General features: G+C 39.9%; 1 protein-coding gene across 1 annotated transcript; it reads left to right on the top strand.

Annotated features, from left to right (window-relative positions):
- The first annotated feature begins 1,447 nt into the window (after positions 1-1,447).
- pou3f2b (POU class 3 homeobox 2b) lies at positions 1,448-3,407 on the top strand. Its single transcript, XM_051406891.1, has one exon. It carries the CDS (start codon positions 1,619-1,621, stop codon positions 2,900-2,902), a length of 1,284 nt encoding a protein of 427 aa, XP_051262851.1. The 5' UTR covers positions 1,448-1,618; the 3' UTR covers positions 2,903-3,407.
- Positions 3,408-16,678: the final 13,271 nt, after the last annotated feature.

Below are 16,678 nucleotides of genomic sequence, written 5' to 3'. Positions count from 1 at the left end.
CTAAAAGAGTTGTATATAAGAGCTGAAAATAATTTCTAAATCTCTTCTGGTGATGTAAAGAATCCTCAAAGTCTTTCAATACTGTTGCACCACGCTCTTATGACCCCACATAGATCCTTTACAAGGCTGTAAACAACCATTTAGGGGCACATGAGATTCTCCAAACTACATTTATTAAAGAGAAACCATATAAATGGTATATTTCAATGTTTAAAAAAGTAATTTAAGCTGCATATAGAAGCTTAACTTCAATCCAGGGTGCCTCCTTTTTCTGTGTGTAGCCACTCCTCCAGAGGCAGCCTTGTTAATTCACTTTACAGCCTGGTTGGACACAAAAGTGGATTTGTTTACTTTATGGGCTGTTAAAAGTTTTCAAGACAATTAGGACATATGAAAGATGTCTACATTTACAAGACTTCACTGAGAAACATGTACTAACCTACACTTTTACACACTGATAAATGTTAGTAAAATATCAGGATTCTGCCTGGGATGGCTTTAATATGCAGAAACATAATGGACTTTACAGGGATGCAGCCAAAGTATATTTAAATGACAAATATCTCAATTTAAACTGCTGTTAAAGCTTTACCTAGCTGCTGTTAGGACAGATAGGAGGAGACTACAGGTCAGCAAATGTCCATTTCACTCACAATTTAATCCAATTTATTCACTTTTTATTGAAGTTTTTATTTTAATAAAATGGATTTGATTGAAACGTGTCTGAGCTTCTTTTTCCAGATATCTCGATTTAGAAAAGGGAGCTAGTTATATTATAGATTTATTTCTCCCACACGGCACCATGCCACATCTCAAAAACACAGTGAACTTTATGTGACAGTATGTTTAATCCGCCTGTTGTTTGAAAACTGCTTTAAATAAAAAATAAATTTCAAAATAAAACGTTTTGTTTGTTTCATGAGATTAAAATGTCAGTGTTATATTTTAACTTAACTTAAAACTAACGGCTGATTGATAGACTATGTAAAGAAAAATGCCACATACTTATTCCTTCATACACACACACACACACAACGCTGCACAATAACAGACATATTAATATGCACACATCTACAGCGTCTTAGCAGAAATGTTGCAACACTGCAGCATTAAAACGTTCACATTCTTTCAAATAGGCCTTGTCTATAAATGCACATTATAAAGAAATGCACCTGATTTTAAGTCTAACAATCTTTGCTGAGATGACAAAGTTTACATCGCCTAATCTAATTAGCTACACACACGTTTCCATAACATTTAATATCAACAATGTGCGCAGAATTACTGTCAATTAACAAAATGTAAAATCTAGCTCAATAAACAGCTGTACATCCTACACAACAGAGCTTTTGTATTAATCTTCCCTAGAGAGGAAACCCTGGTCCCCTGGATCTAGACTACCTACAGTCTTGATTATCAAAGTAAATCAACTGTATCTTACAGTTGCACTGCTGATCCCGGTGCTCCGTCTCCCCATGCTGCACTCCGGCTCTCCGCTTCCACGGGAGCCTCAACTCGCACCTCTCCAACAAAGAGAGTAGTGTTTGTTGAGACTTCCCCACAGCCAATCGCCGCGCCGTTGCCCTTGGTAACCACGTCCATCATCTTTTGGCGTCCAATGAGCGGCGGGGGCGGGGCGGAGTCCAGGTGCGCCTCGGCGTCCACTTGGCAGAGCGCCTGGGAGCCGCCTGTGGGCAGGAGAGGATCTGTCAAATGCGAGGTTCCTTTAATAAGAGCGACCAGTCCGGCTCCGAGAGTCATGGCGACCGCAGCGTCTAACCACTACAACATCCTCACCTCCAGCGCATCCATCGTGCACTCGGAGCCCGGCAGCATGCAGCAAGCCACGGCGTACCGGGACGCACAGAGCCTGTTGCAGAGCGACTACTCGCTGCAGAGCAACAGCCACACGCTCAGCCACGCACACCAATGGATCACGGCGCTGTCCCACGGAGAGGCAGCCCCGTGGTCCTCCAGCCCGCTCGGCGCGGAGCAGGACATCAAACCCGCGGTGCAGGGCGCCCGGGACGAGATGCACAACTCCAGCAGCAACCTGCAGCACCAGTCGCGGCCACCCCACCTGGTGCACCAGACGCACGGGAACCACCACGACGGCCGTGCGTGGAGAACCACCACCGCGGCGCACATACCGAGCATGGCGACGACGAACGGCCAAAGCCTTATTTACTCCCAGCCGGGCTTCAGCGTCAACGGGCTGATCCCGGGCAGCGGGCAGGGGATGCACCACCACAACCTAAGAGACAGTCATGACGACCACCACAGCCCGCACCTCAGCGACCACGGCCACCCTCCGTCCCAGCATCAGCACCAGCACCGGCCGCAGAGCCACCACGACCACTCGGACGAGGATACGCCGACCTCGGACGACCTGGAGCAGTTCGCCAAGCAGTTCAAACAGCGGAGGATCAAGCTGGGCTTCACGCAGGCGGACGTGGGACTCGCCCTGGGGACCCTGTACGGAAATGTGTTTTCCCAAACCACCATATGCAGGTTTGAGGCCCTGCAGCTCAGCTTCAAAAACATGTGCAAGCTGAAGCCTCTGTTGAACAAGTGGTTGGAGGAGGCAGACTCCACCTCGGGCAGCCCGACCAGCCTGGACAAAATCGCGGCGCAGGGGAGGAAAAGGAAAAAACGGACTTCAATCGAGGTAAGCGTAAAGGGAGCTTTGGAGAGCCATTTTTTGAAGTGCCCTAAACCGGCAGCGTCGGAAATAATCAGCCTGGCGGACAGTCTGCACCTGGAGAAAGAAGTGGTGAGGGTTTGGTTTTGTAACAGGAGACAGAAGGAGAAACGCATGACCCCTCCCGGAGCTCTGCCGGGGAGCGAGGATGTGTACGGGGACACGCCGCCGCACCACGGGGTCCAGACCCCGGTCCAATGAACTCTGCTGGACCGCTCCTCCAGGACATGTTTATCCTTTTTATTTATCCCCAAGGTTATATATAAATCACTGGACTATGAGACGCTATAGTGGGTGTTTTATGTATAATAGATTGCAGTGAGTCCTCACAATATCTGCAGTGAATATCTGAGAAATGGAAAAATGAGTGAGGGGAGGACAGGACATTTTCTTCCTCTCCCAGAGCTAAAGGAACATAAGCCTGTGTTGTGTTCTCCGAGGATACATGCCCAGCACTGTGACTCCAGTCGACGCAGTTTCAAGGTGTAGCCCCTATTGTGTATTGAAATTATACTTGACGAAAAAAAAGAGGGAGGGGAGGAGGGGTACCTGGTTTTAGACGAAAAGCATAGCTGAATGGTTTCCATTCGCCACTTTTATATCGCAAAACACATTTTTTTCTCCTGTGCGTAAAAGGGAAAACAAATGCAGAGAAAGGCGTTTAGTTTTGTAGCTCTAAATTGTGCGTCCAGCAGTGATGGGTGGGTGGCTGGTGCAGGGGGAGGGAGGGGGTTTGGGGGGGTCAAAGGAGCTGCGTTAATGGAGTAAACTGGAGGCCAGTAAAGGCTGCAGCCCCCAGTCCAGTGGAGTCCAGCTGAGGGTGAGCATCGCCTGAGTCCCATCTGTCAGCCAGGCAGCACAGAGCCGCTTTGCATTCAAAACACTGCTGGGAAAGTGCAGGCCATTCAGCTCTTATTTATTCTGTGAGAACCGAGGTCAGGATTTAGTTATGAACACAGATTTTAATATTATTATTATTAGTAGTAGTACATTTGTGCAGCTCACAGGCTAAACTCTTCAATAATTGGCCTGAGTGCCGTGATGTGGTAAATAAAAAAGTGTATGACCTCTATCATAAGTCGAACAGCAGTAAACACAAAACGTCCATGATATTTTTCACAAAACAAACGTTAAATAATATTTCTCCCTCCTCAGAGAGTCTCCCAGCTGCAGGAAGGGCTCTGTGGCGATTGATTGGATTATCTGGCACTTTTCCACAACAGGATGGGCTATAGATATATAGATATCTACAAAAATATATGTCACCAACTCTCACAGAACATTTGGATCCACTTTTGTAAATATTGTATAACTTTAAAAGTCATGGCTTCATCCCTTATTTTCTGTTTCTTTCTTCACTGGGGCACTTTTTGGATTGTTGTTTTCAAGAACAAACAGGTTGAGTTTTTAAAATCCAGTCTCACTCATAACCTACCTACTGCCTTGTATTTGTGTGCTATTTAACGTTCATTTTGTTGCCGAAATAATGCTCGTTTACGGTTTGATTTTTATTTTTTATTTTTTTTTGTGGCGCGTTTTATTTTCAGTCTAAAGATTATTTTTATTAATGTGAAATCAATTTAATTTGTATAAATTGTCTGAGGAGTTCTGTTTTGCTATTTGGTGTCCGCTCCGAAATTACATTAGATTGTGTTTCCAATCAAAATATAGTGCTTTAAGGACTGAATTCAGATTAATCGATAACACTGTAAGAAGAATTGTCCACAATGAATCAGAGCTAGAGATAAAAACGGAGATAACCATCATGAGTGGTGTTTGAAAAGAATAATAATAATAAGGCCTTTCAATTTATTCCCAAAACACATTTTAATGACATTCCAAAAAATGCAGCATATGATCAAAATTGTTTATTATTATTATTATTATTATTATTATTATTATTATTATTATTATTATTCACAATTTGTTATTTTAATTTGTTTGTGAGGTCGTTGCCATGCATTTCATTTCAGCCATTTTGTTCATCTTTGTCTATGTTGCTTTATTACAAGGGGGGGAAATTGCTCGTAGACATTTTATTTTATTTTCTAGCATTGTTAATGAGATTGTAATTTATTATACAATGGCTTTTATAGATGACACAAAGTGCGAGATATACTATATGAAATGACACCGAGGAGGCTTTTGTTTTGTAGGGAAGAAGAGAGACATATTTTTAATTTTTCAGCGGGATTGCCACAGCCTGGACCGTCACAGCTAAATGTATATACATCTTTTCTCCGTACAGTAGCTTGCTTTTCGTTTTATGCAAAAAAAAGAACAAAAAAAAAAAAAACAGATATCCAGGGACTTTATTTTTTCCTCTCACGTGGAAAGAGCCCCCCCCCTCCCCTCCTGATTTTGTGTTTCTCCTGCAGAAAACAACAAGCAGAAACGATCATGGCATTGAAATCTTTCCTCAGTAGCTTTAAATGAATCGATCCAACTCATAATTCACTGGAAATTCAAGTTGTGGGATGTAGACCTGTAGCAATCCGACGCTGTTCTCTTGTTGTTTTGTTTCATTGCTTGTTAAACCAGTGGTTTGTTTTCTTTGAGGGGGGTTTGGGGTGGGGGCGGTGGGGATATAGGCTATGTCATATTCACTGGATGAACTTGGGGTAGATAAAAGCAGAGGTGATAAATGCCTGTAGGTGTTTCATCACTTGACACATGAACAACGGACTTGCACATTTTTAAATAATGGGGTTGATATTAAACAGCTTTTTTCCAACGTCGAGGCTAAATGTATTTTGTTTGAATGCAGCGCTCCAATGTGCTGCTCGCACTGAGCTCACTATCTGCCTGACATCTGTGGTGTTAAACAAAAATATGCTTCTCGCTTTGAGTCCATTCGTTTTGGGTGGAATGAATGGTTGAGAGAAAATCAGGGTTGATGAATGGAAGATTGTGAGCCGATGATGTGTTGTTTCTGCCCCAGGCTGCTTTTTAAATGCACTGGCTTTGGCTGGGAAAACCACAGCTTCCATCTAGGGTTAAATTAGGGGTTCCCAAAGTGGGGTCCGAGGACCAGTAGTGGTACTTGGGAGGACTGAAATGGGTCCAACATGGTGATATTTTGGTTTCGCCGTTATTTTATTTGGAGCTGGAGGTTTCACTGTGTATTGTGAGCAAAAAAATGAACCATTGAGATGTGGTTTCACACGAGGTTCCAAACAGAGATTGTTTAGCATTTTAAAATGTATTATAACCCCTAAAATCCACAAAGTTGTTTTTATACACCATCATTTCTCTGCTCTGGGACTAAGATGCTATTTAGCTTTGTCCAAGGCAAAAAGACCCAATTTATTTGATATTTCTTTGACGTAAGGAGAGAGAAACTGGCATTGTTTTGACCCTTTGGTTATAAATCTTGCGTCACTTGTGCTAAAGAGGCTGAACCCTTTAAACTGAAGGTTAACAAAACAACCCGGTCATTAAACGCATCACAGCTTCTGAGATTTAAATAAGTTTAAACAAAACATAGGCCATAAAATGGAATTTTGTCCCTAAGAGACTCAAACTCGAAACAGAATATCCTGGATCAGTTGATAAAAAAAGAGAAAAATGCACTCTAATATTTCTATAGGGACTTACGGTGACAGTGAGACTGACAGTGGTGACCCTGATGGTATTTTCCTCTTCCCTATGGTGTGTCATTTCTCTGTAATATTCCCATAGGAAGTTGTGGTGTGATATTTGTATGAGAATCTCTCTAAAAAAAAAAATCATTTTATTTTGGAGCTGACAGTCAAAATACAAAGCTGCCATTTCCCTGCCACTTCCTGCTTAACTACAAAAAAATGAAAATGTGTTGCCCTCTGCGGGTGTCATAATAATATTAATTACAATCGGATTCTTCCCCATTCCACCCGACAAGCTGCCAGTCCCTGCTCTGATGTCTGCAGCAGTGCAGAGTGTGGAGAATGTGGAAGGATGAGCCTGTATGCATGAACTGAAAGTCACATTTTCACGCTTAGCATTACTAGGCAAACGAGGGGGATCGATTGGGAATCGATGGCTGATCGGTTGCTGATGGCGTTAACTAATTCACCAGATCATAAACAATTAAAAGTAGGGCGTTTTTTATTTTTTTTTTAATTTTTAATTTCTTATCATTTTATTTCTACTGAATTAAGAGAACAAACAGAGCAGCTTTGGTGTTGCAGTGAATCAGCTCCCTAGTGACTTTAAGTGTGACTATCCAAACATGTCTGCGGTTACAGATGTTATTTATTTATTTATTTATTTATTTATTAATAGACAGATAAATGACATAAAAGTCATGTCGTCCTCTTGTGAAAAATGTACCGTAATATTCCCATAATACCCAGAACTGGGATCTGTAGCCATCTTATTCAAAAGTGCGGTTTAAGTGACCTTATTGGACTTGATTGTATTTTGAATCAACTGCAGTATGGTTCATTTACTGCTATATGGGATAAAAAAGCACAGTCGATATTATCCCTGTGAAATTCAGTAGGTGTTGCTGATGACTGTGTATGAGGATCGTTTTCACACGCTGTTTTGTTGTCAGTGCGGGGAAATAAAAGAGGTCCCTCTCTGCATCATCACCACTCGCCGTTTGACCTGCCATTTGGATGCCTGGCACGAAATGACACCCCGGAAATAAAGCCCTCTCTCTCTCTCTCTCTCTCTCTCTCTCTCTCTCTCTGAGCTCTGAAGTAGACTTTTGTGGAGCCCAGTAATCATAAAAGTGCGCCCCCGTGCCCTTCATCCGCTCTCTAGCAGATGCAATTAATAGCGCGTCGCGTTAATTACACCTTCCTTTTTATTTAGGTGACTTGAAATTTCCCATTAGGCTCCCAGGGAAGAAAAAAAAAAAAACACACACACACGCTCAAACTGTTGTGGCGCTGAGCTGTGGAGACACAGAGGGAAGATAGTCGGTGCTCTAGCGCCATCTAGCGACACCAGCAATGACCCGAGGGTGAGTCCGAGCTGTTATGTCATTTTCATCATCTGTGAGGGTCAAAAATAAATAAAGTAGTAATTGCTTAATAATCAGGTGGAGATGTGGAAATATTTAGTGATAGTAGCCTATAATAAATGTGAGAAAGACAGCCGGGGCCTTTACAAGGAAATTAATCTGTATCAAAGTAATAGAATGGGAAATTACCATCAAATAAACACACAATAAGGTCGGTAGACAGCAGGTGTTTGTGGAGCTCAGTCACACCAGCTCATACCTTTTACAGCAGACACACATCACTGTCAGTCCTTCTATGTGGAAGTACAGGAAAAATAATTCGTATTTATTATTGTAATCAATTAATCTGTTTATACACAGACAGAAAGGTGTCAAAAATGTTGATAACTGATTAATTGTTTATAGCGCTTAAATGGTCCCACCCAATGGTGAAAAAACAAACAAAAGAGATTTATATATGTATTTCTTAGTTCCTTCATTTACATTAAACGTCCTCTTTGAACAATCTGGAGACATGGTTCTCAAATATATAAGACACTTTGTAGTAAGACATATTTCTTTTTGTGGACGAGAGCAGTGTGAAGTGTGAAACTCAAGAAATGAAATATTTTACAAACAAAATATGTGAAACGTTTAATTAAAGATAAGTAAATAAAATAAAAAAGGAACTAACGGTCATATAAATAAAATCTGAAGTGGTCAATATGCAGTTTGGTCTTTGTAGAACTACATCAGACCTGCTCCTCTGTCAGCTTTTTGGTCATGGACTCTCCTCTTGTACTTTGGGTATGAGTAGCTCTGCTGCGACTGTTATTGTGCTTAAACTTGACTTTTGGAAATGTCAGAAAAACCCGCTGATATAATAATTTCAATAAATGCACAATGGAGTAACTTTATTAGATTTATTTAGATTTATCTCAACAGTTCATGCTTAGAAAACTGTGTATTCCATGGCAATATTCAGTTTTTGTAGAACATGTTCTTATAAAATGTCTGGGGGTATTCATTCATATCATTCCGTTCATTAAATCCTAAAATTTAACTAAATTTAAGAAAAATATTTGCCAATGAAAACTCCACAATTAACAGGACACGTGCCAAGAGAGATTTCTCTGCCACTATTTTCCTGGAAGGAAGCCACCTGAAAACTCCTGAAAATTGCATCCTGGGGAGGTTTTTTACTGAGTGCTAGAGATGATTCAATCAGGTTACAATCAGTAGAACAAATGTTTCAACAAGGCATCGGAAGTCAAAATGTAAAGACCATCAACGGGTTGAGTGAACTAGGTAATTTTGTCCCTAAGATGCGCCCATAAAAACAGGATTAATATTTTTATTGGCTTTAGTCACCTATCAAGCAAAAATGCAGAGTCAGTTTGACATTATTTTAAATTGAATAACTATCCTGGTATTATGAATGCTCGCTCACTATCTCACAGTTGTGGCTTGCTAGGACACACATGAAACAGAGCCCTCATAAATGTTATTGGTAACACCTGACATTTTAATAGAAAAGATAATCGTCAAATTAATCAGTTACAAAAATAACTGTTAGTTGCAGCCTGAGACTCTGCACTAACAATGTAACTGTAGTTAGACTCCCGGCAAGATAATCAACCCACGCACTGGTTTTACAGACCTTTTAACTCCACATCTCTGTCTTAAAGGTTCATACTTACTGTTGCAAAGTGCTCCTGTGAAAATCAAATGCTGAATGTGAAAGGACACCTCAGCCTGTAAAGCCTGTTCAGGCAAGCTGGCATCATCATGCAGGCTATCAGCTCAAACTGTTTCAAGTGTCTTCTACACACATTTTTATCAGGTGATCAGGGCACTCTTTGCCTCTCTGCTCTCTATCGCCTGCATTAAAATGTCAACCTGTTTTATTTGAATGCTGTAGATCGACAGAGACAGAGGTGGCCTGTGCCTCCAGCAATAGGTAATGAAGTGGGACATACGGTATACTAAATGAGCAGTGCTGAGTCGGCACACTGAAAACAATCTTTATTTGTATTTAGCAGATTCACTAACTTGTTGGAAAAGTGACAAATGAGAAGAGGCAGCTATATCTCTGTCTGTCTGACGGAACAACATTAATACACAATCTCACTCAGATCACATGAAGTCATTTAACATTGTGTGTAACAACATAATGTTTCAATATGATTTCCTGGGGTCTAATTAATTTTGAAAATGAATGTTTTTGTGACCAACTTTATTTACCCCCCCCCTGCCCCCGCCCCCCAGAGATCTCAATCAATGTCTTTGTATAAAGTTTCCCTGTCAAACATCATGTCCATCCCTGACTCGTGTGAAGATGAATCAGCCTTCTGTATCAATCACTCATTCAATCTGTCTTCCTCTCTTTGCCCCCCCACCCCTTCCTCCCCCTCCTCCCCTCCCCCAGCACACAGATAACAGTGATACAAGCTCACGAGCTGAACATAATTCCACCATTTGACATTGTTGTTCTTCAGTCTCACTCAGATGCATCGCAGCTAATTACACTTTGCACACTTAAGTACACAAATGCGTGTGTGCGTTCATTTGTAAACGAGTTATTGTTTAATTATAACTTCACATGAACTTTGCTGATCAGTGGGGCGAATCGTGTCTCCCCTTCAGCGCGTAATTATTCAGGCTATAATTGCTCGGCCTGTTTGTGAAACATGCTCATCTCTCAGCGAGGCCATCTCATACAGCTTCTCTGCCAGATCCTCTTCGAGAAGGCCCACGAGCCTCTAAATGGTTTGTGTTTAAGGCTGCTGAGAGAACAGGAACATTTAGACGGACAACAGTCATTGAAGTTCACATGTAACACAGACAATTAGATGTTAAAAACACAGACAATTAGATGGTAAAAAATTTTAAGTTATCCTGGTAAGGTGCCTCAAATTTAAATATATTTAACACAAAAGGCAGTTTTACTCACCAGAACTGACCAAGAGGATGCTTATCTACTTAAATATCAATCGACTATTTATTTCTCACATGTGACAAAAATATTTCAATTTAATTGCTTTTTTGGAGCTTTCAACTGCATTTCATGGCCTTCATCTCTGAAAAATACTTAACTATAGCAAATAAAATAAATCCAACTAAAGTAATATGAAGTTCTGTTACATAAGCATTATTACAATAATAAAGTGCAAAGTCAGAGATTACTTTCTTGTTTTTTTACTAGTTTCAGGGATTTCATATATCATTTTAAAGATGTAATTAAACTAGGGGACACTTTTAACTTTCTAGCTTTATGTATTTACAGTTCAGCTTGAACATGTTGAATCTCAAACTTACACATCCTTTTCTCTATTCCAAGGAAATAATGTTATCATTAACGTCCATCTGAATGACTGAAATTGCCTGGACAGACTTGTCTCTAAAGTGCCTTTAAAATGGTTTATGGTATGGCTATGGTTGTTGTGAAATATGTGGCATTGCTTAATGGAACAAAACAAGAAAAGGGTTGTTCTATTCTGGTGGTTGCCAACCTGGGGGTCGAGACCCCTCAAGGGCCCCACGATAAAGCTATGGGTCACAAGACAATTAAAGGAATAAAAATAAAAACATATCTTGTGAAATACAGGACACTTTCACCTTTTCAGGCCCTTAAAAAATTTCAAATGAAACAATCTGAGAAGGAAAAATGAACGCTTTGATTGAGCTCCCCATAACTCACGTCCACACCGAGGCCATAACCTGTATCACAGGTAGACGTTGCCTGTTGTTTAAGTGATCACAAGCCAAAATGTTTGGGGACCTCTAGTCTAGAAGACATGTCTGGAATATTTATCAATATTTATTCCAGACCTCAGAAAAGACCTTTAGGCAAAAGGACAAGCAAAGACTCACTGTAACTGGAAACAACATTCTTTATGACACACCCAGTCTCAATTTTGAGAAACACTGGCACTAAAGCCACACCACCAGCATCAGATCAGGGTTACCAACGGTCTCGACTATGGTGTGACTTAACTACACCAGGCTATCACACAGATTTGTATTTGTACACGACAAAGTGTACAAATAAAAACAGTTATCCTGGTGGATTTAGACTTGGCTAAAAGAAACATTGCAATTCTCCTGCTTCAAAAAGCTACCAACGGATTAAGGTATTTAGATGGATTTAAGAAACTGAGCGCTGACATTCTCAACATCCTTAAAAACAAAACAAAAATAATAAGCTCTAGACACAGCAGTGCGAGGACTGACAGGGATGTCTTCATTATTAGAGTCTAAGCTGAGAAACTAGAGAAGGAACACCAAGCCACATAATGATGGGTATCACGGCGAGGCCTCCCTCAGGCAGGTCTGAGGCCTGTCGAGTCCCAGCCTGAGGAAGACTCAGAGGAGGCAGACCACAGCAGCACTCCGCAGACATGTGTCTCACTGAACAGAAGACTATTACTGCACTACTGGGGTGCTGCCATATTTGTCAAGGTGTGTTCTGGTGTCACTCATGTGGTTTGTAGATAGAAGGGGGGAAGGAAAGAAAAAGAGAGGAGGAATGGGGCAACCTTGTGCCAGCCTCCTAACCCTTCCCATGTTTACATTTTAATGCTGGATTTATTATTCAGGAACAATATTTCCATCCATATATCCCCCTTGCAGATTCATCAAGTTACGTCTGTAAGCTCTTGAAAGACAAATAAAATGCTGAACTAATTGCTGTGGATCCCCCCTGGATATATCAGCCTCATAGAGGAGCGTGACAGCGAGAAATCAAGCTGTAGCGCCGAGCGGAAAGCCTCCATGAATCACGTTTGTATCCGTACTCGCACGCAGAGCAGCAGTGGTGTTGTTGGCTGAGAAATAATCATTGGGGAGGCAGTCCAAATTAATACTTCAGCCGAGGCCGCCTCGTTCTCCGTCATTAGGGCACATTACAGGGCCACAATATACATCATTAAACCAGGCATAAACAATTCATTAAAAGGCCGTTAAGAAGACAAGCTAATGTCACTTCTCTCTGTGGTATTAATAGACTGTAAAATGGCAGAGGGTTAAGGCAAAAAGGATCATTCCACTGCTGCTATCCAGTCAGTCATCCTGACTAATGGCTTAGCCAGTTGTTGTGTATTGAGTAGGCGACCCTACTTTTCTCCCAATCACACTTATACGACTCTACTTGAAGCCTCAGCAGGATACAGTAACACAATTTTCATCTGTTTTATCAGGGATGGTACTGCTCACTAAAGAGTAAGGGGTAATGGAATATTAGCAAGTTAATTCCAGCAATGTAGCCACTTTACGTTGTACTGTTACATGTTTTATAACACTGGTTTCAAACCTGGGGGTCGCCAGGTAAGAAAGCTAAAAAACAACTCGCCAAACGGCCTATATTTTGTCAGTGTTTGGCTTGTCAGTAGAAACATTGTGGTTCCACATGGCATCCTAGAAATACCTGATAACTGACTATTTACACCATACAACTATATGTAATGTGTACACGTGACTATTTTCAGTTTAATAAGAAAACTTGGAACACACACACACACACACACACACACACACACACACACACACACACACACACACACACACACACACACACACACACACACACACACACACACCACAGATATGAGCAACTGCCAGCTGGTCTGGGGGCACCTGGAAATCTCCAAGGATGAATATGAGCAAGTTGCTCGAGAAAGGTTATCTGGGCTGCCCTGCCCCTTTCCATTAACCTGATCTGGATAAGCAGCTAGAAAATGGATGAAAGGATCTTATTATGTGACTGTCCAGAACTCACTACACAATAAAAATGAATGGGTTGGCCTCTGAGATTTTCAACAGTCAAAAAAAAACAAAAAACCCAGGTTATTTTCCAGTAAGGGTAGCTTTGATTTTTGGGTCAATTCTGTGCTCACTGGGAAACACGCTTCCATTGACAATCTCTGAGATTTGAAAAGCTTGCTCTGAGATTGCAATTGCAGAGCCTTTTGGGTTTATTAGTGGGGGATGGACAAGCATACAAATGCATGCACATATCCTTCCCAACTAAAGCCTTGGACGCACTACAAGACTTTGAGATCTCTGTACAGTTCACACTACGCAACTTTCAGTCTTGAAGTTGTTGTGGTTTGCACACCACGTGACTGATCAGCAACAGGGGGTCACACGCTACAAGATCTTTCATAACCAGTCTGTCTGCTCTACAAACTATGTTTCACAGGAGTCATTAAGAACACCATTAATAACAAGCACATCAGGTTTAATTTGGAAAGTAGTTTAAAAACAGGTACAAAGGGCAACCATAAGTAAAATAAGCTTATAATTAGGCCAGATCAGCCAGCGTCAGTAATCAGTACACATTATTAAAGCATTTGTCAAACTAATAACTACCAGCAGACAACATAATCAAACATTAATAGTTACCGTTGGAGTAGTGTGACAAAACATAAAAAATTCTACATATTATCAGTCAGAATTTTACTAAACGGTCCCTAAACCAAACTCCCTTTTAAAAATATAACATTTTAACAATTCATTTCTCACCAGTCAAAATGTTAATTCTTGATATCAACAATTAATTTCATCCTAGTGTTCATTGTAGATATCTTATTATTATATCTTATTATACATGTTATAATTTTAACCCTTGTATTGTCTTCAATTTTTGGACCCTCTGGTATCCCTCATGTCAAATTGACCCGGAACATATTTTATCTGAAATAAAAGTTTTGATTCATAAACCATTAACATATATTGTCTTTGTCTCGATTTCAATCAGTTGAGATAAAATATATGTTTAATGATTGCAATCAGTCTCTACTAGAACACAATTAACATTGAGAGTTTGTTTTTTTGTCAAAGGTTATAATTGATGATAAAAATCCACTATACTCAAGACGGTGTCATAAATCATGCTTATCTTGGAAAAAATTAATGAAGACCATTCAATCTGTCCATTCTTAGACAAATATGTATGTGGGGCTCTTCCAGTGTGTGGTGCTTCTTGTGGTGCATATTCCCAGTGAAGGCCATCTTCAAATTCACTTTTAGAATCAGAGTACTATTATATATAATATATATAATATAATATAATATAATATAATTTATATATATTATTTGTATATATATTATATAGAAATATAGCATATAATATATTATATATATTATATTATATATATATATGTGTATATATGCATATATATACATATACATAGATGTGCAGGTGCAAGACATATAGTGCGAGAAAATGTAAAAAAAAGGGGTCTGCAGGTGGACACATGACAGTGAGAGCATACAGCTTCTCCTTGCTTAGATTATAATAATGTAACATTAGCTGTGTGTGTGCGTGCGTGTGTGTGTGTGTGTGTGTGTGTGTGTGTGTGTGTGTGTGCATGTCTGCGTGTGTTTGTGTCTCTCTGTGTATGTGGGTCAAACTGACCCGAAGACCATATGAAGGATATAAATGTGTGGGGTATAGTAGCATGTGTGCTCAATTGTTTGCACATGTTTATCACAGAAAATAAGCTAAGGCCATTGAGTTTCAGGTAGAAAAAAATTATACTTATATAATTTTTCTTCTTGTAAACATTTTAAACCGGTCAATTTGACCCAAATACCATACAAGGGTTAAGTCAACATATTCACAATGTAATTGTAAAGATATTTTTATATATTTTTTTATGCCTTTATTTTGATAGGACAGGTGAAGATAGACAGGAAAGGGGGGAGAGCGAGAAGAGGGACAACATGCAGAAAAGGGCCACAAGTTGGAATTGAAAGCAGCCCTGCACCCCATCCACAATGGGGGACAATTAGCTCTACATATCTAAAATTTACCTCTGACAAGTAAAAACTAAATTATTGATACGCTGGCTTGGAAAAATATCTGAAATACAGTTATAACTAGTGAAAATTTAATTTGTACTAGTAACAATTATATTTGAGATATCTACAATAAAACTTAATTTTAGATTTCAAAAAAAGAATTTCCATTTGTCAAAATGTCATTGTAGATATCTTCAATGAGGTATGTATCCAAAAGAATATGCTAATTGGCAACGTATCCGAAATGATTTGTTGACATATCTGAAATGTAATTGTTGATATCTGAAAAGGGTCTAGTCACAGTCCGTTTTTAAACATTTATCACATGTTAAATTCTATTGTAGATATCTCTAATCATTATTCTAACTAGTGAAAAAGGATATCCTGATATAAAGATATCTGAAAATCACTTTTGACTGAAATGTATTTTCTACCTGTGAAGATATGTATTATAATATTTCAAAATGGTTTCAAGACATGACAGACTATTGACATACATTTTGTCAAAGCCAGTTACGTACGTTTATGTTATGCTCGTTTAAATCTAAAAGTCAATTATCTTAATAGCTGGGATTCTTCCTCTTCTTGAGGTTGGTCGATTCAATCATATTCCGGAGGAAACCAGATTGGGGGAGCTGTGGGATTTGGGTGAAGTGGAAAGTGACTCATTTTCTTTTGTACTGCATAAATTATGATTATTTAAGAGAATTAATGCTCCTTGAAATCATGCAACAAAACCTGAAATATTCTGATGTCCTGATGAACAAAAATTAAGTTTACCAACGTTGTCTTAAAGGCCTGGAAAAGAAGGCTTTTTGGATTTGTTTTGCTGTGCTCTGGTCCTGGCTGAATCTCATGTCTTGTAAGTCCATGCAGGCTAGGCATATTGCACGCATGACACGATAATAAAACTTAATTCATTCATTCATACAAAAACATGAAGGGTTAGTCCTGAAACCTGAGCAGAACAGTCAGGTAACTTAGACAGACTGACTGTGTTCCAGTACTTAATGGACGGGCTCAGCTGTCTGGAGCAGATAACCACATAAAGAAATATCTTGTCATAGCACATCTGCCCCTCCCCTACTGTTACACTTTGAATGTCACCATTGAAAAAATAACATAAACAATCAAAGGTCTTAATGAAAGCATTTAGAGCGACTACGAGAAGTCTGCAGAGAGGGAAGCAGCCACTAGAAAGCTGTACCTGAAAGAGAGATTGCGGAACATGGATTTTTAAGGGA

This window comes from Dicentrarchus labrax, unplaced genomic scaffold (genome assembly GCF_905237075.1).
Source record: "Dicentrarchus labrax unplaced genomic scaffold, dlabrax2021, whole genome shotgun sequence".
NCBI lineage: Eukaryota > Metazoa > Chordata > Actinopteri > Moronidae > Dicentrarchus > Dicentrarchus labrax.
This window is presented reverse-complemented; position numbering and strand designations above follow the sequence as displayed.